The sequence below is a fragment of the Mchenga conophoros genome, linkage group LG19, assembly GCF_057382185.1.
Source record: "Mchenga conophoros isolate Kocher_MC1m ecotype Shallow Benthic linkage group LG19, M_conophoros_male_GT1.1, whole genome shotgun sequence".
In the NCBI taxonomy this organism is placed as follows: domain Eukaryota; kingdom Metazoa; phylum Chordata; class Actinopteri; order Cichliformes; family Cichlidae; genus Mchenga; species Mchenga conophoros.
Window position 1 is genome coordinate 3,226,396 of NC_140544.1, and position 22,392 is coordinate 3,248,787.

The 22,392-nt window shown below is 40.6% G+C and overlaps 1 protein-coding gene across 3 annotated transcripts in view; it reads left to right on the top strand.

The window, feature by feature from the left end:
• heatr5a (HEAT repeat containing 5a) overlaps nucleotides 1–21,273 on the top strand; it is a 55,378-nt gene extending 34,105 nt beyond the window's left edge. For 2 of the 3 annotated variants that reach the window (XM_085256158.1, XM_085256159.1), the window contains exons 17-42: nucleotides 134–239; nucleotides 1,991–2,181; nucleotides 2,962–3,121; nucleotides 3,939–4,128; nucleotides 4,218–4,387; nucleotides 7,044–7,070; nucleotides 8,363–8,507; nucleotides 8,881–9,063; nucleotides 9,409–9,648; nucleotides 9,728–9,906; nucleotides 10,096–10,164; nucleotides 10,299–10,478; nucleotides 10,907–11,141; nucleotides 11,305–11,409; nucleotides 11,506–11,640; nucleotides 12,194–12,321; nucleotides 12,721–12,868; nucleotides 13,757–13,930; nucleotides 14,193–14,294; nucleotides 14,563–14,646; nucleotides 15,070–15,246; nucleotides 15,545–15,696; nucleotides 17,250–17,357; nucleotides 17,568–17,670; nucleotides 18,314–18,467; nucleotides 18,947–21,273. In XM_085256158.1, the coding sequence (XP_085112284.1) occupies nucleotides 134–239; nucleotides 1,991–2,181; nucleotides 2,962–3,121; nucleotides 3,939–4,128; nucleotides 4,218–4,387; nucleotides 7,044–7,070; nucleotides 8,363–8,507; nucleotides 8,881–9,063; nucleotides 9,409–9,648; nucleotides 9,728–9,906; nucleotides 10,096–10,164; nucleotides 10,299–10,478; nucleotides 10,907–11,141; nucleotides 11,305–11,409; nucleotides 11,506–11,640; nucleotides 12,194–12,321; nucleotides 12,721–12,868; nucleotides 13,757–13,930; nucleotides 14,193–14,294; nucleotides 14,563–14,646; nucleotides 15,070–15,246; nucleotides 15,545–15,696; nucleotides 17,250–17,357; nucleotides 17,568–17,670; nucleotides 18,314–18,467; nucleotides 18,947–19,106 (3,805 nt within the window). In that variant the 3' untranslated portion in view covers nucleotides 19,107–21,273. The remainder of the gene's footprint in view (nucleotides 1–133; nucleotides 240–1,990; nucleotides 2,182–2,961; nucleotides 3,122–3,938; nucleotides 4,129–4,217; nucleotides 4,388–7,043; nucleotides 7,071–8,362; nucleotides 8,508–8,880; nucleotides 9,064–9,408; nucleotides 9,649–9,727; nucleotides 9,907–10,095; nucleotides 10,165–10,298; nucleotides 10,479–10,906; nucleotides 11,142–11,304; nucleotides 11,410–11,505; nucleotides 11,641–12,193; nucleotides 12,322–12,720; nucleotides 12,869–13,756; nucleotides 13,931–14,192; nucleotides 14,295–14,562; nucleotides 14,647–15,069; nucleotides 15,247–15,544; nucleotides 15,697–17,249; nucleotides 17,358–17,567; nucleotides 17,671–18,313; nucleotides 18,468–18,946) is intronic. The other variant, XM_085256160.1, reaches the window with a different exon arrangement.
• Nucleotides 21,274–22,392: the final 1,119 nt, after the last annotated feature.

Genomic DNA, 22,392 nt, shown 5'->3' on the forward strand with positions numbered 1-22,392 from the left:
AAGGACACGGTCCTAATCTGAGATGCAGGTTTTTGTTCTCAGTTAGGGCTACAGTTTGGTGCAGCTCTGCCAGATAGATAAGCTTTCTAAGCCAAGCTTAGAAAGCTGTGGAATAATGAGTCCTGTGTGTCAGGGTGAAGATACTGGAGCAGTTTGTGGAAACGGTGAACCAGCTAAAGGGTCAACGCCAGCAGACTATCCAGACTCACCTTTGTGCTGCCCTCTGCAGTCTGCTCAAGGTACTGCAACTGCGTAACCCCTGTGTATCTTCCAGAAAACCGGTATTAATGAAAACCCTGATGTTTAAGTGAACAGTTGCCATTATTCTGTTTTTAATCTTTTGTGCTCATCCTTACACTTCATGTGCAATCTTGCATTTGCAAGGCAGTGATGAGATGCACACTAAACTGCACTTTCTATGCTCCGTAATAGTGCACTATACAATACGCATGTGTATTGTATAGTACCCAAGAGATCAGCATACCACTCTCAGGACCAAGATGCATATTGTGTAGTTAGCTGGTTAACTGTGTTTGCTATTACTGTTGATTTTTTACCGCTCAGTTCTAAAAGGTTGATGGGCAGGTGGCGTGGACACCTAAGTTTGCGAATGTGATAACTCAAGTAGGAAGTCGCCTTGGATTTTTAAATTGATCAATTTAAATTAATACAAGGTACATTTATTAAAAATCTCAGACAAGTTTAAATCTCAGTGCATTCCCCCTTAGGGTCAGAGTACGTTTTTGTAAGAATCCGGTGATTGCGATAACTTGAGAACAAGATGTTTGTTTGTAAAATGCACCACAAGAGACAATAGAACACTGGACCTATTTTTTTACTACTGTCAGAGATGCCTACACCTCCACTGCCCTCCCTCCACTGGACAGGTCAGATCACAACCTTGTACTGCTCATAGCAGCATATAGGCCAGTGGTTCAGCGGACGTCAGTGACTGTAAAAACTGTGAAGAGGTGGTCTCAGGGGGCTAGGGAGACACTTTGTGGGGCTTTGGAAGCCATCAACTGGAATGCCCTGTATGAACCACATGGCAGTGACATTGATCATCTTACAGACTGTGTCTGAGAGTCTGAACAGCAACATAGGAACACCCCAGGTAAGTGTTCTGTCCCCTTTCCTTGTCACCATCTATACGGCCGACTTAAAGTATATTACAGAAACCTGTCTCCTCCAGAAATTCTCTGACGACACAGACATTATTGGAAGTATGGACATGGGATGGGAAGAGGAGTACAGAGGACTGATTGATTGCTTCATGAGGTGGTGGTGTGAGGTGAATCACCTGCAGCTGAATGTGGCCAAAACAAAGGAGCTGGTGGTAGACTTTGGCAGGAACAGATCCCGACCCTGTCTGCATTGGTGGGACTGATGTCGAAATAGTCACATCCTTACAAGTATCTGGGAGTTCAACTGGATCACAAGCTGGAGTGGTCTGCCAACACAGACAGGGTAGAGTGGTATTGAGGCAAAGCTCTCAGGGCCAACCACAGGGGTCACAGCATCTCTTTGTAGAAAATTCAAGAGACTGTAGAGCAGGGGTGTCAAACTCCAGGCCTCGAGGGCCGGTGTCCTGTAGGTTTTAGATATCACCCTGGGTCAACACACCCGAATCAAAGGATTAGTTCATTACCAGACCTCTGGAGAACTTCAAGACATGTTGAGGAGGTAATTTAGCCATTTAAATCAGCTGCGTGGGATCAAGGACGCATCTAAAACCTGCCCTCAAGGCCTGGAGTTTGACACCCGTGCTGGAGAGTGACATTTAGAGAGACAATACTTACTTTACAGACTGTTAGGAGTCTCATTTTTTTAACATCACCAAGATGTCCATTTACAAAAAAAAAAAAAAAAAAAAAGTAATTGTGCATCACAAATTTTTTTTAAGCATAACTTTGCTCCAGTCTCTGAAAAACATAAACCTTTCACAATTCATGACTTTATCACGAAATAACCATAACTAACCTCTCCTCAGCATCAAGGTAGCAATCGGGGCTCTCTGGGGCCTGAGGAGATCCGGCCCCCAGCCTTGTCGCTCCTGTTGGGGGCACTGGAAAGCACCAGTCCTCTGCTACGCTGCCTGGCTGCTGAAGGTCTAGCCCGACTGGTTCAAGTGGTTGGAGATCCAGGGTTCACTGTCTCTATCTCCCTGCTCTGCTTTGATAGGTGGGCAGATGTTAAATCATAGCTTTGTGTACCACTTCTTACACTTGTCTTCATCCCACTGATGAAAATAGTTATAGTAGTCAAAATTCAAGTTTTTTAGTTAGTTGGTTCTTTTAGGAGTTCTTGCCACAGAATGCAGGGGAAAGGCAAAAACGTCCAGGAAACTGATCTGGATCTGTGCTCTCTTTAAAAGAGCAACAGCATAAACAAAGTAGGTCATGATACAAAAATATACTGAAACACACAGAAGTTGCATAATAAGCCAGAAATAGTTCAAAACAAATTTCACATAGCTGTGGCTATGAGTCTGGACCCAAAGATATCACACTGTGTTCAAGACAGGAAACGATGACAGTTGATGTCTGTCGTTTAAAAAAAGAAAACTGCAGCTGTGGGATTTTAGTGTCCCAATTTCACGTTTTTGTTCCTGGACTTCACTGATCTTATTGCATGATTTTCAGTCTTCAATAGTAAATGTTTATCTATGTGCAACACCTCAGTTAATCTCCTGTACGACCCTGTTTAATGTAAATATGTTTTTTGTTTGTTTGGGGTTTTTTTTTTTTTCAAATTATGCAAGAGCAGAATAGGCCAATAAATGACCACTAACCTGTACCTTACCAAAACCTGTAGTTTTTCTTTCATACTCTAGCATTGGATATTGGCTGTGTTAAATGAATTAAAAGCAGTCCCTGGAGACTAGAACAAATAGAGTTGGACGTTTTTCATGAATATAATGTTGGTTAATATCACAGTTGACTTTGTTGATCGTGTCTGCAGGCTGAAGACTGCTCGAGATGCGGCATCACGCAGTGGCTATGCCCTGGCTCTGGGGGCGCTATACCGCTACACTGGAGGAATCAGCTCACCTCAACACCTGTCCACCTGTCTGGGAGTCCTGTTCACCTTGAGCCAGGACAGCACCTCACCCGAGGTCCAGGTACACGCTTACCCTTACACACTTCTAAATCTATCTGTCTGTATACCAGAATGAGAAAATTGAGAAAAACATTTGATAAATTATTTCATTATGCTTCTGTTCTCCACCAAACCACATTACAGGAACCTTCAAGCTAAATTGCACTATTTCTTTACTGCTTACACTTCTGCAACACTTAAAACCCCAATTCTGAAAAAGTCGGCAGGCTGTGTAAATAAAACCAAGATGCAATGACTTGCAAATCTGATAAACCCATTGTTTTTACAATAGACGTTAGGAAATATCAAATGTTTATTATGAAATAGTAAAATGTCTCATTTTAAACATTTGATTTGTTCTTTATGTTCCTGTAAAGAAAATATTGGTTTATGAGATTGGCAAGTCATTACTTTGTTTTAAGTGACTTGGAATTAGAGGTACACTTTAAGTGCAGTATCTGGTATAATCTGCAACTTGCTTAGGGACAAGTGGGGGAATATCTGTATGTTTGACTCTATATGTACAAATGTAAAAGATATAAGAACCACGTTTACATCGGAGAATAACAAGCTAAGCTAAAGTCTAAGCTCTAGGTGTGAGCACAAAAGCCCCACCTAACTGTTGCTTAAATCAGGAGAAGGGTTGGCTAATAGGCAACTTGATGTGCATTCCTTCTGCTCTGCAAAGGGTGCTTCGTTTGATTTGTTCAAGTCTCAAGGTATAAAGGATTTAAGGTGAGAAAGTTAAGACTGGACCAGGTTTCTGTTTTGTTTTGGGGGTTTTTTTTGGTTTTTTTCCCTTCTTGCTGGTCATACCTTTTGTGTATCTCTGTGTCCAGACCTGGTCTCTCTACAGTCTTTCTCTGGTGGTCGACCTGTCAGGTGGTCTTTATAGAACCCATGCGGAACCATCGTTCACTCTCGTGCTCCGGCTGCTGCTCTCCACTCCACCCACCCACCCTGAGGTGCACTACAGCCTAGGACGCTGCCTGCATTGCCTGATCACCTGTTTGGGCCCAGACCTGCAGGGTATGGAACCCCTTTGTCATACCCAAGGACAGTTTCAAAATTAGAGAATGTTTTAGGGATGTGTAAGTGATTTGTGTTTTTGACTCCAGGTAATGGCGCAGCAGTGTCTGGTCTGCGCTCCAGCTGTCTGGTTGCATGTGGAGTGATGCAAGACAGTCCAGACTGTCTTGTTCAGGCCAGGGCCATTTCCTGTTTGCAACAGCTGCACATGTTCTCACCTCCACACGTCAACCTGACCAGCCTTGTACCTGCACTCTGTGTAAGTACACCTGAGGAGGCATGGCTTTCTATAGCTTTTTCTTTTCTATAAGCTGACTAGAACCGTGTTTCCCAACCTTTTGGAGCCACGCCACATATTTCACATTAGAAAAATCACACGGCACACCACCAAACAAAAAGGTCACAAAAAGCATATTGATCATTTTTCCCTATGCACCAGGCATAGCAGAATTGGTTTTGGTTTGTCCCCAGGATACCTTTTTTGCTTTCTTCTGGCCACTACTCATGCTAGGGCCTTCATCTGGGTCAGGATTTTCTCCAGGACCCAGGTCAGATTCTTTTCAAATATTTATCTATTGCTATTACTTGCCGCGTTGTCTCACTCACAGCATGACTGTTTTACTGGCAGTTGGCATTCTATTTAATTATAGCAGGTAGTTGTACTGGTTTCTAGTGGAAGAGAATGTAATTGTTCTGCCTATTACTCACGCTGGTGATTTAGAGTACTAATCAGTTGGAACCAGATAATCTTCCTAGGCGTACCTACTCATTTCTCGCGGCACATAGTGGTTGGGAAACACTGGTCAAGAAACCTTTTTTTGTATTTACAAAAGAAAACATGGACCAAAAAAGTTGACATTTATCACATTTTCTGGCAAAGAAGGTATATTTTTTAAACCTCACCTTATGATTATTCATTGATATTGTAAACACCAAAGCTTAAAACTCTACTTCTGTAAAGCCTCAGTCACAAATAACTCTTTTTTTTTAATATGTTTGTCACACTAAAATGTTTCAGATCGTCAAAAAATGTAAATATTAGTCAAAAATAACACAAGTCAACATGAAACGCAAATTCTAAATGGTGTTTATTGTTAAGGGGGAAAAAATCCAAATCTACCCTGTGTGAAATAGTGATTTCAAGTTGAAGCACACTTGGGTTTCTCAGCAGGACAATGAAATCAAAACACATCAGCAAGTCCGCCTCTGAAAGGCTTAAGGAAAACAAAAAGACAACTTTGGATTGGCCTACTCAAAATCGTGACCTGAATCCAATTGAGATGCTGTGGCATGACTTTAAAAAAGGGGGTTTATGCTCGAAAACCCTCCAGTGGTTCTGCAAAGATGAGTGGCTCTAAATCCCTCCACAGCTCTAGAAGCCAGTTATCACAAAGGCTTGATAGCAGTTTTTGCTGGCTCCAGGGTAGCCCAGCCAGTTATTGGGTTTAGAGGGCAATCAGTTTTTCACTCAGGAACATTAAGGTTAGGATTTTTTTCCACTTAATAATTACACCACTGTATTTCGCATTATCATTTCCTTCTCTTCATCTGCCTCATCCACCACTACTCTCTCCTGCATCATTTCCATCTCCTCCTCTTCCTTCTCGCCTCAAGCCTCATGTCCTGAACTTAAATCAAGACTCTAACATAAGAAAATGTGCATAAACATACTTATTTATTACTACTATATTGTCACAGTTAGTTACTGTCAACAGATAAAACATGCGACCCATCACCAGATAGCTGACAAAGTACTGGGTGTAAAAGTAGCAGCTATTTATAAGCTAACTAGCTAACATTGGGCTCAAATGCTCTAAAAATGACACTTTCCCTATGATAAACAGTTTGATTACATAATTACACCATCAGTGTCGCTGTCATGGGGCGGAAGTGAGGTTTATTTATTTATTTATTAACCTTTATTTAACTAGGAAGATCCCATTGAGATTAAAAACCTCTTTTTCAAGGGATACCTTGAAAAAGAGGTTAATTGAGTCATCGCCACAAATCAGATTGCTTTCACAAATGCAGCTTTACACCCTCCTCCAGAGTAAATAGATGTGAAAACCCGGCATATTGACAGCTGAGGTAAACAGTGGACTGATAGGCTGATGAATGCCAGCCCATTTGAGGTGACTCGGGGTAAAAAGAACAAATAATTGCAAAATATTTGACAAATATTCTGATTTTTTTTCCTGATTTGTCACTAGATGTTTATTATTAAAATATGTTAAAATATGGTGTTTCAGAGAGAGACTTTATCCATGCTCCTAGATGCATGAAGGAGCATTTCTGCAGGTCCTTCCTTCCTGCAGCTGTCAGACTGTACAATCAATATAGCTCCCAACAAACATAGATGTTTACATCAGTGCTGTAACTTGCACTATCTTATCAACCGATTCACACTACAACCTGGGCCTCTTATCTGTATTTAATTTTATTTAATATTAATAACTATACAGAACTCTGTTTTTGGTAACGATTGGCCTTGATGTAAATGTGTAAAAAAAATGTGTATGTTGTGTATGTGTGCTGTGTACTGTTTGTTTGTATATGTGTTTTTCATTCTGCTGCTGTTACAACCAAATTTCCCCTTGTGGGACAATTAAAGGATTATTCTATTCTGTTCTCTATTCTATTCTATCAGAGAGACTTTATTAATCGCAGAGGGACATTGAGTACAAAAAGGTTTTATACACGGTCATGGCTGTTATAGGGTTGTTGGGTTCAGTTTTGATAAAATGTTGTTAAACATCATCATGCTTCCTGTTTGACAGACACAACTTGTCCAAACTCGACTGGATTCATATTTCATCTCTGCATACTGCATTTCCTGCCATGTTTCTCTGCTGTGTCGAAATTAGAGTTCGTCCAGATTTATAGTGTGTGTTGTTTTTGATCATTCTGTCTTACAGGAGATCTTGTTGGATTATTCCGTATTGGTAGGTTCTTTTTTTTTTTTTTCCCCCAAGGTCCGCAGCTGCTGTCTCTCAGTTTTAGCTTTGTAATCTCTTTTTTTTCATTTTTTTTTTCATTGTGACTTTTCTGTTGCTGTGACCTTGGTCTGGGCGATAAAAATACTCTTCACACAAAGTTCCTTTCACAATAAATATCCTGAGAACTTAGACAGATAGGAAAGATTTTAGATTATTTTTATATTATTTCTTTATTTAAGCACAAAATGATTGCTTTTGTGGCTTTGTTTAATCAGGATCCTGATTAGCAGCTTCAGACTTGGCTGTTCTTCCTTAGCTGACATTTTTGCATCCAGGAAGAACCACAAAATTGATTTTCCACAAACATCACCATCTGCTTAACTGTTGGTGGAAATATCTATACATCAGCTAGGTATTGGAACATATCTTAGGAAGGCGTAGTGAGATTTTTAGACACACCTCAGGCTGTTAACACACTAGTATAGTAGTTGTATAGTGCCTATTTGTACTACTTTTACAGTTGTATTTTTCAGGGTATGCTAGCTCAGAAATTTGTTATAAATAACAGTTTTAAATGTGATCTCAAAAAAGATGCCCGTATCGCCCAGAGTCACTGTGTCACTGACACTCTGTTTTAACACAGCTCCTCGTCACTTATGAACACACCATTCTGTTGGAATGAATCCTGTCAGCTCAGTTTTCTGTTTTGCAGAATTTTAACCTTTTTCCCTGTTTTACAGTATTAATTAAGTTTTTTTTCTTATTCTTTGAGTGTTTATTCTTAATTTACTATCTACTCTCACTTTGTTTGCTTTTCAGCTAACACATTAACAGCCTCAAGTGCAGTTCTGACAAAAAGTTCCTCCGTTGTTTTTTTATCCCCCACAGTGTTTCCTCTGGAGAAAGTGTTGCTACTATTAGTTTGTAGATTGTTTTTGTTTGTTCATACAACAAAGTTTGATTAAAAGCACAATATTCTATAATTGTAGAATTTTTAATGTGAATATTAAACCCAAAAATATACCGGTTTTGTTTTTTGTGCTGTTAGCCAGACTTTTAAAAACAAAACAAAGTATTCCACTCAAACTCAGTTTTAGGAACTTGTAAACGTTATTATTTGAGAGAATACTGTTCCATATTGATGGGCTGTTTTTAAGGTCCGCAGCTGCGGACCTTGAAGATTTGGTGGAAACAACTCCTGGATGAAACACTGTCTTTAGCAGCATGCTTTCCCCTGATGAAAAAGTACAGTGTCAGGTAGAGTTGTTATGTGTGTGAACTGTGTGTTTGTGTTTCAGGCAAACCTGTGCAGCTCGTTCCTATGTTTGCGCCGGGCCGTGGTGGCGTGTTTGCGCCAGCTTGTCCAGCGGGAAGCGCTGGAGGTCTCTGAGCATGCCATTGCTCTGGTCAAAGAGCTCCCAAGACGAGACAACACGCAACTTGGTGAGAAGAAACAGACATTTTATGGAAACTATGATGATTATCAGCCTTCTTTTTTAACAGGACTGCATTTTTCAGTTTGTTAGTGTTAGCAGTCCATTTTTTTTTGTTTGGATTGATAATAAATGAACTTTATTCTCTGGCCCTTCAGCTCACTGTTGTTGTCTGACTTCTGTTGATCTCACGTTTTTATTGATGTGTGTTTCATTGCTTGTGAAGCTCTCTTTGTGCAGTGAAATTTGCTTGATTTTGTTTTATCATTAAATTTCACTTACACACAGTTACTTGCTTCTGTTTGTAGCATATGAGCAGTTTATTGCAGCGCACCTCTCTTCTACATCTTTGCTCACCTAATCCTTTCGATCTGTCTGAGCAGATGTCACTATAAAAGAGGTCGGTCTCGAAGGTGCTCTGTTCATTCTGCTGGACCAGGAGTCAGACTTCAGTCTGAGGAAGGACATTCAAGAGACTCTGGTTCATATGATGGCAGCGAGTGCCACCAGCAGCAAACTGGCCCACTGGCTGAAGCTCTGCAAAGATGTCCTGTCTGCAACTACAGGTGGGCTCAGGAGGTTGGCAGCCTGTAGCTGTTTCTTTGAGTACCCAAAAGCTCAAGTTTACATTTCTGTTTTCAGACTAAAAGTTAAAGGGCTTAAATTATATAAAGAATAAGATATTTTTTTAAAGGACAGAATTTTATTTTATGGGAATCTGGGTTCTGTCAGAAAAAAGGAGGGAGGGGTCAGCTGAAAAAGAAATATTTCATTGATGATTGCTTTGAATGTGTAGAATGGAAAAAAGCTGGCAGTTTGTTTGAAAACTACTGAGGATTAAGATAATACCTGGTGATTATGAGTTAATGGGTCACTGATAGCGTCTGTGACGTTAAAAATCTGTGTTAAAGATGGTCGTGCCCCATTGGAGTCGAAACAGGAGGATGAAGACGCAGACCCTGGCAAAGATGATGACTCCTCTGCCTTCAGAGCCCGGTCTGAGTCTGGTGGCCCATTCACAGCGCTGCGCTCAGCCACACGTTGTTTCGCCATGGAGTGTGTGTGTCGCATCATAGCACAGTGCGAGACTGCCGACCCAGCTCACTTTGACATGCCTCTTGCTCAGGAACGACGCCTGCATGACTCCACTGGTAAGACCTCACAGGGATTTGCTCGGTTTATGTTTCTGGATGTCTCAGACATCGTTGATCTCTCACCCGTTTCTCTCAGATTTCCTGGTCCTCCATCTTGGCGACCTGGTACGCATGGCGTTTATGGCATCAACAGATCACAGTGATGAGCTGCGACTAGCAGGGCTCCAAACACTCCTGGTTATCATCAGACAGTTCTCAGCCATTCCAGAACCAGAGTTTCCTGGTCATGTGATCCTGGAGCAGTACCAGGCTAATGTAAGGATCAGTAACTCATCTGAACTGTTGATTTTAGTTGCCATCAACAGCAAGTTACTAAAAGAAGAGGTGACATTACACAGGGGTAAACGGGCTCCTGAAAATCCTGACTTTTTTTCTATTTGAAAAGATGCTACAGAATCTGCTGTGTCAGAGTCCTGTAGTATTTTAATTTGTATGTGTTTGCAGGTTGGAGCTGCTCTCAGACCCGCCTTCACCGCTGATGCTCCTCCTGACATTACTGCCAAAGCCTGCCAGGTGAACAGTTGTCAGTAATCATTTTCATAATCCTCACTGCTGCGCTGCTCGGGTCATTCTGTCTGCCCTGCAGGTCGTCAGCTAATGAACAGAGATGTAAAGTGTTACCTTTAATGCTGCCTTTTCCTCTACAGGTGTGTAGTGCATGGATCGCTAGTGGTGTAGTCAGTGACCTCCGTGACCTGCGACGTGTCCACCAGCTCCTTGTCTCCTCATTGGCTAAGGTCCAGAGTGGAAGGGAAGCGTCAAGCCAGCTGTACAATGAGGCTGCTGCTGCCATGGAGACACTGGCTGTTCTCAAAGCCTGGGCTGAGGTGAGTATTTACCCTTTTTAGTCGTTCGTTTTTTAATCTTCTCGTCATCTTACATCATTATTGAAATGTTTTATTGCAGAAAAAAATACTTCTCTTTTTGTTTTGCTTTTTTCTGCAGCAATAGTAGCGCAAAGACTTGAATCCAAACGTCCATTCGTGTGTCTAAAATATTCTTGATGATACAGCTCAGGATAATGTTTCGAATAGCACTTACCTCAATACTCTCCTGATAACAACTTGTTGCGTGTTAGGCAGAATGACTTGATAGGGTTTTTAATAACAGCCCTAAGCACCAAATGTCTCCAACATCTTGTTTTTGGCAAGATATTATCTAGATAATGAGTATTGTGTATCAATCGTAAATATTTCTGCAGAAAATAAATTAAATTATTGCTGCAATTTTCTGTGGTTTTCTTCATTTCTGTCAGGTTTACATTGTAGCTGTTCAGAGGAGCAAACAAAAAGAAAGCTCTCATAGACCAGCTGACCCATCGGTCTCCTCTCTGGCCAGTGACAGCTCAGGCTCTGAGTCAGGAGGGGCGGGCCTTCTGAAGTTGGTCCAATCAGAGCTATCGACACTGAGCCGTCTATGGCTGGCAGCACTACAGGACTATGCACTACTGACCCTCCCACAGGAGTACTCATCACAGCTACCTGCAACAGGTGGGATATAAACTTGTTTTGATTTCTTTTTTTCATATAGGGCCAGGTATAGATAGCTTTTCTCCCCTAATAAAGTAATCCGGACCACAGCTGTGATTAGATAATTTTATTTTGAGAGATATGGTGTTTCTTTATTTTTTTCCTCTCCCTCTTTCTCATGCAGGAGGTTCCTTCTACACAGCAGAGACTGTCAGCCAAGCAAGACGTCATTACACATCGTCCTGGGCTCCCATCCTCCATGCCACCTCCCTCTGGCTCCACAGCACAGGTTAGTATTCCTCCTTCTCACTCTTAATACCGCTGTTCTTTCATTGCAATAAGCAGATACATGTAAAAGTATCTGTTACTTTACGTGTGTGTGCAGGTTTCGTGATGTCAGATGAAGCGCCTGCTAACCTATCTAGACCAGCAACACCTACCTCCATGGGAAACAGAAGCTCTGTGGGTGGAGCAAAGAGTCCGGAAGACATTAATACTGACAGATTGCACCTCATACTTGGTAACAAACTGGTTATAACTGCTGAGTAAAATGTGTTTATGTATTAAATTCTGTCCTATTGTATTGACTTTGATTGATTGATTGATTGATTGATTGGTAATTTATTTCAACATGTGAACAATATACAAGTACATTTAGAAAAGAAATAAGAGAGAAAAAAAATACTATACAAATTACATACAAAAAAACATTCTGATTAATTTACATGTTGAAAGGGAGTGGGAAGAAGTATACACTTATTTAATCCCACCCCTTTGCCATAAATTATCAGTGAATATTTAGTCAGCTTCCTTACCGATATAATTTGTAATAAAAATAGTGAACAGATTTCTGATATACTATATACTATAATATCACATCATGAATTTTTTGTTTGTTTGTTTGTTTTTAAATAGAGACATTCACTTAATTTAAATATTTTCCTTTTCTTTATAGATCGAGAAGATCATATTTTTATAACTCTTTTTGAACAGTTTTATGTTTGGACATTGCTTTAATTCCATATTCAGACTGTTCCATAGTTTCACTCCAATCATGTTGGTCTCGCATTCAGGGATCAGCGTGGAGTTTCTCTGTTCTCCACATTCAGAGGACCAGATGGAGACCATCACCTCCTGTCTGAGAGCTCTGCAGGTGCTGCTGGAAGTTTCGTGGCCCCGAGCAAAGATTGGAAATGACCAGGTGAGGCACAGCTTTTACTAGTTTTCACAGTAAACACGATTTGAAACATTAGCCTTTCGACACTAGAATCCAAACTAAATTGTACAGGTTTGAATTTGACTGGCAATTCTATATGTGCGGTATTTATTTCCCAGTGAATAATGACGTGAAGTTATGACTCTTCTGTACAGTTAAATGCAATATAGGGTAGTGTAAATAATAGTTGTTGTTTTGTTTTTTTTAGCTGGCACAACAAAAACCTAAAACCTCAATTAATATTAATGGCTGTCATCTCTCTCTGTGTTGCATGGTTTACTGCTTCACTCTGCATGCGCTCACCTAGAAAGGGTCATTCAAAGCTCATTTAACTCCTAATAATAAACTGCATTGGTCGAGTGCTGACTTTCTTTGTCTGTTTAGGCTCTGAGCGTGGAGCTACTCAGCGTCCTCCACAGACTCATGGTGACCAGAGAGTCTGTATCAGTTCAGCTCGCTGTGTTGGATTTATTGCAGCGAATTGTAGCTGCTGCTCATGAGCACATCAGGGAGAAACGCCACAGTGCTGAAGGTAAACACAAAATTTCCTTAGGGATTAATAAAGTATTCTGATTCTAAAAAGATTATTCTGCTTCTTCTTTTTGAAACCTCACGTGGTATCTCAGTACGGGAAGCGCTTTCTGGTGTGACTAACCACACCGACTCTACTACTACCACATCTATGTAAGTTAGATCAGTTACTTCAAGGACACAGGGTCCCCTGACTACTTTTAAATAGTCTGTCTCGCACATATAAATTACATGGAACTGACACCAGCACCAGTCTCTAATTTTGATTGCTCTTTACTGGCCCAGCAGGCACTGGATGGTAGAGCTAGCTTGTCTGCTCCACAGCCAGCCAAAGTCACTGTCTTTGCACAGGGGAGATATATCACTCTGTTTTCTCTTTAAAATAAGCGATGCCCTCCTTGGGATGTGGAAGAAACACACAGAGAATGCCTGGTCTTGTTCAGGGGCTGTTATAAAGGGGATCAGGGGATCCCGTGTCCTTGAAATGATTGGTCTGTCTTAGTAAGATATAGTAGTAGTGGTCAAGCCAGAAAGTGCTTCCAATAGTGAGATACCTCACTCGTTTATGTATCATTTCTTTTGTGTTCAATAAATCCTCTTAGAGGAGTAAAACCAGCTTCTCAACCAAGGGAAGCAATAAACCATTTTTACAACCAGACGGCAAAAATTCCTTTCTGATCTCAACAAAATCGTAACGCAAGCTTCACTTTTTATCTTTTTCTGGAACTTCCAGCTACATTGAATCTTTCTCATCAGGTCTCAACAGTTCTAATAATTGTAATCTGTAATTTTTAGATCCAGTTTGTATATGTCTGAACCTATCTAGATTGTTGCCAAACAGAATAATTTAAATGCTCCTTTCATACTATTTAACTTTAATGTTTCTTAGTGGATGATGGCGCAGCAGAGAAGGAAACACTTCCAGAGTTTGGGGAGGGGCGAGACACTGGTGGTTTGGTTCCTGGTCACTCACTGGTTTTTGGTGCTCTGGAGCTCTGCCTCTGTGTACTGGTCCGGAAAATCCCACAGCTGAGCCCCAAACTGGCTGGAACTAGTCCAATTGGTAAGGAGATGGATGGGAACAGGGAGGGCTGCTGCAGAGAGGGAGAAGAAATAAATAAATGGAAGGACTCAAGGGAACTTCATTTCAGATACTCTCTGTCAGTGGTGTATGATTGGCTAGACAAGCACAAGACAAAGATTTTTGTAGCTACTGTCAAAAACAATTTTTTTTTAAAAAAATTCCAAAATAGCATTCCTTCATTCTTGCGGATAAAAGCGTCTGCACATATAAACCTATCAGTATTTTTGGGGTGTGCATTTAGGTCCTGGAGGCTCAGCGTGGACTCTGACAGACAGCGACTGTCGTCTGGTAGCATCAGCTCTTTGTGTGCTTTCTGAGCTGCCGTCCATCTGCTCTCCTGAAGGTGAGAGCATGAATCACCCATTTTCTCATGCTAACACAACAATAAAGGGACTGGCATGGTTGTATTAGAGCCCTTGAGTTTTAGCTACTTACTACTGAAGGGCTCTGGGCTGTGTGTTGGTTTTTTGGAGGAGAGCACATCTGCATAGGTTGCATACCCATAATCCTTCAGTTTGTCTAGCCAAATATCTATGCAAATGGACACACATGCGATGCATCTCCTTTTATTGGTCTGTTGTTGGTTTGATGGCTGTCTGTCCTCTTTGTAGGCAGTGTGTCCATTCTCCCCACTGTCCTCTACTTGCTGCTGGGAGTCCTGAGAGAGTTGGTCCACCAGCCCAGCGCGCAAACAGGTTAAGACAAATAATTTAGACTGTAATGTCCATAAATAATTTATGTTATTAATGTGGCTAAGGTGGGTGTTATACTAACTGTGAAGTAACAAAGTAAAAACGTCTATACCAAGAGCATTTTATACACATAAAGTAAATAATTAAACTGACATTGTCACATAAAAGTGACATAAATACATAAAAGTGACATTTACCAAAAACAAAACTAAAAGAGTCAGGATTAATCGGGTGGACGTTAACAGCATCTCATTCAGTTTTTAAATAAGCACATCTTCTCTCCTTCAAAGCCAAACCGTCAGAGCTGAAAATAACAATAAATTGTGTTTCTGCAAGTTTAGAAATGGACTTCAGTAAAATGTATAAGTATTTTGTCCACTCAGTGATCATGTTTGATATCAATGATGATGTTAAACTTGCTTACAGGTGCTTCAGCAGTTGAATCGGCAGGTGGGGCTTGTCTGAGTGTGGTCATCCAGGCGGCTATTCAGGCTCTGAAGTCCGTCTTGACTTCACCCATGAGCCGACAAGAGAAATGTCGAGGATCCTGGAACCTGCTGCTGCAATCAGCTCTAAATACACTTCTAACATTTTGGGACAGTGGTACGTACAGTGTGAATGTAACTTACAAACGTGCAGCTCTCTGTAGTTTTAGCAAGTGCTTCTAAAAAATCTTCAATTTGCCACCCATATACCTACAGGCACTATGCAATAAAGCTGTAAGGTATTTCTGTGCTAATAATAAAGTCCTCATTAGCAGTACTCCCTATGGCCAGAGAGGTGATGGAGAGAACTGTAGACTCCACACTGACTGATTAAAAATTACAGCCACTGGCAGAAAAATGCTAAACTACCAAACACTGAAGAGAATGCCTGAAATTGTTTCTTTGTGTAATTTCAGGGCCTTCCAGCTGTGTTGTAGACAAGGTCAGCCTCCTCACCGCTCTGACCGTCTTCCTGCTATCTGCTGGTCCTGATGTCTGTACCATTGAGCCTCTGCACAAGCTCTGTCTGCAGCGCTTCACCACCAGCATAGACTCCAAAGACCCTCTGGTAATATCTGATAGTTAGGCTATATTCTGACCATGACCTCTCTTAGAAGATGGACATTCTAAAAGCCAGAGAGTGTCTGCAAGACCTCAGGTAGTATAGAGGTCTATATAAAAACAGCCCTCGGCGCCTTTGCTGTTAACCTTAGTAAACACTTTCCTGTTGACTTTGTGAGCTCAGTCACTAATTTCAAGTTTTACTGAATACACCGTGAAGTTAATTCGGGTCTGTTTCAGACTCGGAGAGTAGCATAAAGTAGGGTTTGCTCATTTACTAACAACTTGTGACAGAGAAATCATTATGAACTGAGCATGCAGCATTCTGCAGTTTCAGTCATTTCAACCTTGTGTTTTGACAATCAGTGCTTTTTGTTTGTTTTCTTTAAAAGGAACAATGTATACAGTGTGGCAATGACCATCTTTCATATACAGTTTGTGCCTCAAAGTGTTTTTCCGCCACATATTTCTGTTGCCATTAACTAGACCAGTGGTAAATGGTAAATGGCCTGTATTTATATAGCGCTTTACCAGTCCCTAAGGACCCCAAAGCGCTTTACACATCCAGTCATCCACCCATTCACACACACATTCACACACAGGTGATGGCAGCTACATTGTAGCCACAGCCACCCTGGGGCGCACTGACAGAGGCGAGGCTGCTGGACACTGGCGCCACCGGGCCCTCTGACCACCACCAGTAGGAAACGTGAAGTGTCTTGCCCAAGGACACAACGACCGAGACTGTCGGAGCCGGGGGTCGAACCGGCAACCTTCCAATTACAATTCGAGCTGCCAACTCTTGAGCTACGATCGCCCCAGTGGTGTCAAACACAAGGCCCGGGGACCACAATTGGCCCAGCAAAAACTCCATCCAGTCCACTGGACAGCGTTGAAAAATGTGGGGCATAAATTTCAAACTTTTAACTGTAATTTCATTTAATATGTTTCACAGTTTTTGCTCCTTATAATTTCCCAACTCTCCCAAATCCAGTTTCACACGGCACCGAAGGAATTAAGGGTTAGATAAAGAATTAAGCAGCAGAAAGGTTTCACAATTAAATGTAGACTTTTTTTGTTTGTTTGTTTTGTTTTTGTTTTTAAAGTGGGTCCACATTAAAACAGGACATTTTCTGCAAGTTAACAAAACTGTGTTTCGTGATTAGAGGACATTTAGGGAAATGAGCTACCAAAGTTTTACACCTTGTGCTTAAATTTTATGACATCAAAGAGTTGTCCCTACAGATTTTTCATTCACTATAGTGGCATTCCTTTATCATGTAATAAAACTCTTATATTAGAATATCTCAGGGATTAAATATGTAGGAAAACGTCTTTACAGCGAGATAAAATAGTTTCACTGGTCCGGCCCTCTTCAAGTCAATGTGGGCCCACAATGTAAAAGAGTTTGACATCCTTAATCTAGACAGTTTGGGGTACGCCATATTCTTCCAGACCAGTAAAACTCTGGATTAAGGACAGAGTTATGTTCCTCTAAGTCGATATTTGAGTAAGTGTGGGGTTCGACAGTGACAGTGTTTCCTCCCTTCTCTGCTCTAGGTTGTGAGTCACTGTTGTCAGCTGCTAACGACAGTGTTTCAGGCTCAGCCCGGTGTGGCCATCCCATACATCCAGGCCCTTGGTCCGACATTGATTCGATTCCTCCAGGTATCCAACCAAACTTATTTACCATACATGAGTATCTGAGTTGCTTTATGTTCATTAATAATATATATATTATTTTTTGTAATATGTTTAATTTTCTTTCTGTACTGATGCTTGCATGTACACTAAGGGAAAATGAAATAAAAACCTATATGATCACTAGAAGGCATTGTTCAGGTGATTTCAGCATATATTTGTCTGCTTCCTCCTCAGAAGGTGGAGCGGAGTCGTCCTCAAACTCCACAGGAGCTGCTTGGAGTCTTGGAGGGGATCCGAGCGATGGAGGCTTTGATCCAGGCAGCTGATGAATCACAGTGTGAGTAGAGTCTGTAGCAGAGACATGGTGGAGTCAGGAGATGATAGAATGGAAGAAGGTAAAGCAAGGCTCTCTGTCCAAAGGAGGATAGTGGTGGAGTGCAGCAGCCTGATTTGTGCTCTAAATGTGCGAATCCTTCTCAGTATTCACTGCTCGCATATCTGATGTGTTCTCCCTTCCTGATTAACCAGCATGCAGCCCTTCACAACCACGCACTGAAGTGAGAAGCTGTGAAATGTTAGTTTGGTTAACCAGTGATTCAAATTTGGCTGTAGGTGTGCGTGAGAGATGAATGTGTCTGCTGTGAGAACTTAAAGGTGACTAAATTACTGGTTTAAACACTCTGGATTGATACTCCCTGTCCAAATATGACTGAGCACGCTGCCAGCAGGAAAGACAACGTAAACGAGACCTTGTGACTACAGTCAAGCCAATAAAACAAAAAAAACACTAAAATGTTATACACAAGTAGATAAATTCAAGTTACATTCAATTATTTTGTTTAAAGGTCAGTGATTTCAGCTGTTCTTGCTTCCTTGAGCAAAGGTACAAGTCCATCCAGCTTTTGCTGAGATATTTAACAGATAAAACATTCTCCCCCATCTGAAGCTTGTTCCCATGTTTTGTGTATTTTGCCCTTCAGGTCCTCAGCTGGTGGCAGTCTTGCTGCCCCTCCTCATCTCCTTTCTCCTGGACGAAAATGCCCTTAGCTCTGCTCCCCTGCCATCCAGGTCTCTTCATGATTCGGCACTCAAGGATCTGATGCGCTTTGGCCCTCAGCACCCAGCTGTCTTCAGGTCGGTAGTGATGTGTGCAGTTATTTTTTTGCATACGGGTCTGGTTTGGTTTGTATGAAACGCTCCTGCTGCTCTCAGTGGACTGAACTGTACAAGCAACCTTTTTAGCTCTTTCATAATTTGTTTTTTTTATGTAGATTACATGTTGATTTCTGGGATTCATGAGTATTTTATTTTCCTGCTCTTCTCCTCAGTAAGAAAAAAGTTTACAATAATGTGATTATAGGCTGTAGGAAAAAGCATTGTATGACTCCTCTCTGAGGTTTTAGGATTTTATTGATCTCCAGGAACTTTTGGATGATTTTCATATAGTTCAAAATCATTTCCACTGTAGTTTCACCCTACCTGTGAAGGAGAGATTGGCAGTCTCCATCAGTAATTAAATCATGTCATGCAGAGCAAAGCCATGTTTTGTCATGCTGCTTTTAAGGATCAGTGAATATGAAGCAGGCGGTTATATATTTTCCTTCCTCCTACAGGTCACTCATCACAACATCGCCTCACCTGAAGTCTCGTCTTCAAGCTGCCATCAAAGGAAATCAGGAGAGTTTGAATATTAAAGCTAGCAGTGCTAACCCAGCTGCCCACAGCACTGGGAAGTCCTCTCCCAGCATCACGCTCAAAACAAAGTTCCTGTGAGGCAGCCAAGCTTAGATCCGCCACACAGAGACTGTCTCTGGAGTTTAACGTCACTAACACACTGTGGTACTTGTGATTGTTCTGAGGGACATTCTGACTGGTTTTGTGGTACACCATATTGAAATATATGCAGATAGCAGACCAAAAAAAATTCTGTGAGTTCACTTCCTGTCTCATTTTGGGAAAAAAAAAAAAAAAAACTAGATCGAATTTCGATTTTTTTTTTTCTTTTACTTTTTCCAGCACACTGCATGCCACCTCACATTGACGCTTACCTTTATTATGTCATTTGAAAAAATCAATTCTGCCAGGTTGGCATGTTTTATCACACGAACTGTGCATCATACATACGTCATACATACCTGTTGATCAAATCACAGACTGACTCCTCCCCAGGACACATGAGCTTCAGTTCATATCTACGAGAATGAACTTGAAGAGTTCAAACTCAGCTTCAAAACGAACTGAGGCCGGTGTCAGTAATTTGGTGAATGATCAACATGATGGCTAACAATATCAAAAAGAGTCTTGTGTGAAACCGACTGAGCTTTATTCACCTTGAAAAGAAGGGAATGTGATTCAATTGTATTCAGATAGAGCTGTGTGCAAACAAGAGAAGGAACCAGTTTCATTGGTTCTGGCATGTGACACGGACGCCTCCTAGATGCTTCCTGAATGAGCTGTTTTGGGTGTATCCAACAGGTAGGAGACCCAGAGTCACACACGAGAAATGTCAGGTAGTCAGATTTTCCTCAGTTCCTGACTAAGTAACATGAACAGAAACCATCTGCATAGCTATAATAAGAGCTTTTAGAGCTAAAGGGAAGATGCCTTGTTGCTTCCTTTATTATCCCCTTTAGTAGAGGATACAATAGAACATTCTGAAAGGAGAGGAGATAAATCCTGCCCAGATTTCATTCGTCAGATCATTTATAAAAACAATCAACATAAGTTGCGCACATCATTTAATACACACATCAGGTTAATAGTGCCTCACACCGCTCTTATGTCCTAAACCATCAATGATAGGCTGTTAAACCCACAGCTGAACTGTGAACATTACACTGCTGTGATCAGATTTGCTTTCTTGAGGTGTTGCCACGGGAACAATTATTTGTACTGTAAAGAATTATGAGCTATATCTTAATGATCAAAGCGTATTAAAGGATTACTACAATTCATTTTGTATTAAGTGTTGCTGTATTGCAACTTCTTGGGTTATTAAGCATTAATTTGAATTAAGTCACAGCATGCCATCATAAAGGTGGGACTTTAACTGATCAACCCTGGGATACCTGGGTCATCAGTTAAGTCTTTTGAGTTACATTTTTCACCTCTTGCATATGACCTCAATCCAATCTCTATCGTCAAGACTGGGACAATAACAAAAAGTGACATAACTGCTCCTGTATATTGTTAGTATCCCTTTCCATTTGCCCGTGTGTTTGCTTTACCATTAAAGCCGCTTTAATGGTAAAACTACCAACAGCTGTTAGCGTGCATGTCCTAAAAGGCAACATTCAGTTGCCTGAGGTTTTTTTTTTTTTTCCCCAAGTATAAGTTTTGCACACTTGCCAATTTCACTTTGTTATTTTTTCATTAGATTTTTTTTATGAACCCATTCATGATTTTTTTTTCAAAGACATTGTGCTAGGATTGATCACATGTCATTTTTCTGCTGCTCTGAGCACCACATACATTTTATTCAAGCAAAAGCAGACACATCTACAGTAGATATTTGCAAATCTAAGCAATCTAGATGAGGAAACAGCACTGCAGACCACAGGAAAACACATACTTGTGATTTTTGAGGTTAACTGCCCCTCAAACAACACTACACTAACAGTTTAATGTTTTTTTGAGTGTGCTGTTATCTGCTGTAAAAAGCATTGACTGGTTACTTAAACCTAAATCTCATCAGTTTGTTTAAAAAGAAAAAAAGTCTTGACTTTGTAAATGTAAATGTTGTCCTCTTAACATGATTTTCTTGAATGATGATGGGTAACACTAAAGTACTGACCAGCAATAAGTGTACGAGGCAGCAGAGATTGAGTGTCTGTCTCTGTCCTGGCCATCTCATTTGTGCAGTGTACAGGTGTGAACTGAATGAACGAGTAGGTACAGTTAAATGTTCTGAACATGTACAAATAAACTGTCTTTAAATTCATCTCTTTGTTTTCTTCACATTTAGGTTTGTATGGTTTAGAAAACTGACTATGAAGGGTTTAAAGATGGTAAATGTAAACCTTCCAAATGATCATGTCCTCCAAAGAACTGAGTCATGAATTCAATCTAAATTTGAGTACCGCTCAGACATTTGGTAAAAGGACCACAGCATAATTCAATCACTTGACCCTACCAGCAGAAATAACTGTTAAAGAAGGTGCATTTCAAGATCTACATCCTAATCATCGGAGTTCAAAGTATGGTAGTAGTAAGGCAATATATCTTACGGTTAAGAAATACCATTGCTTTTCCAATAGATAAACTAAACCCAGCAGACAGAACAAGTAGAATGTACATAGTGCAATGCATAAAATGTGACCAAATATGACCAAACACATATTTTTAAAAAAGGCAAAAACATCTGAAAATAAATACTGGAATTTTCTACATGATACATTTAAACCAAAATATAAAGTAATATTACACATATAACAAGTCAATTTACAAAAGAACCAAAAACAATTACGATTTACTAAATGTGGTTAAAAACAGCACAGCAAATATCAGATGACATTAAAGTGGCTCTGTGTAAAGTGTAATAGCGCAGCTTTGAAATAAAAAGTTAACTCAAAGGTGATTCTCTTTCAAGTTGGCTCTCTTTACCGCTTTTTGTGTAGCCCATTTAATTAACAACTTACTGATAACGTCTTATTTGATTTACCTGCAGCATGGCCTCTTCCTCTTTCCCTCCTGCGCTTTCCTGCTCAGTGTGTTTAGTAACTCCTCTCTGGAGCTCTGGAGACCCAGTGTTGGGCCAAAAAGTGATTTCTGATGTCATTATGTGTTTTTAACGTCTACTGTCTTTACTAATATTAGTAAATACACTCTAGTGAACATGATTCATGAAGGGATTGTAGATCAAATTAAAAAGAATACCTGTTTTTGAAGTATCTTCATGACTCTGCGTATTTGTACCTATATTGTCGTCAGTCCAGTCCTTTTTGGTCACTTCAAATACTTTTATAGAACTACTATCATCTAGTTTTAATGTCAGTGGCACATTGTACCAGGATAAATTGGTCTCTTTAACAAAAACTGGTTGCAGCAGCTATTTTATGAT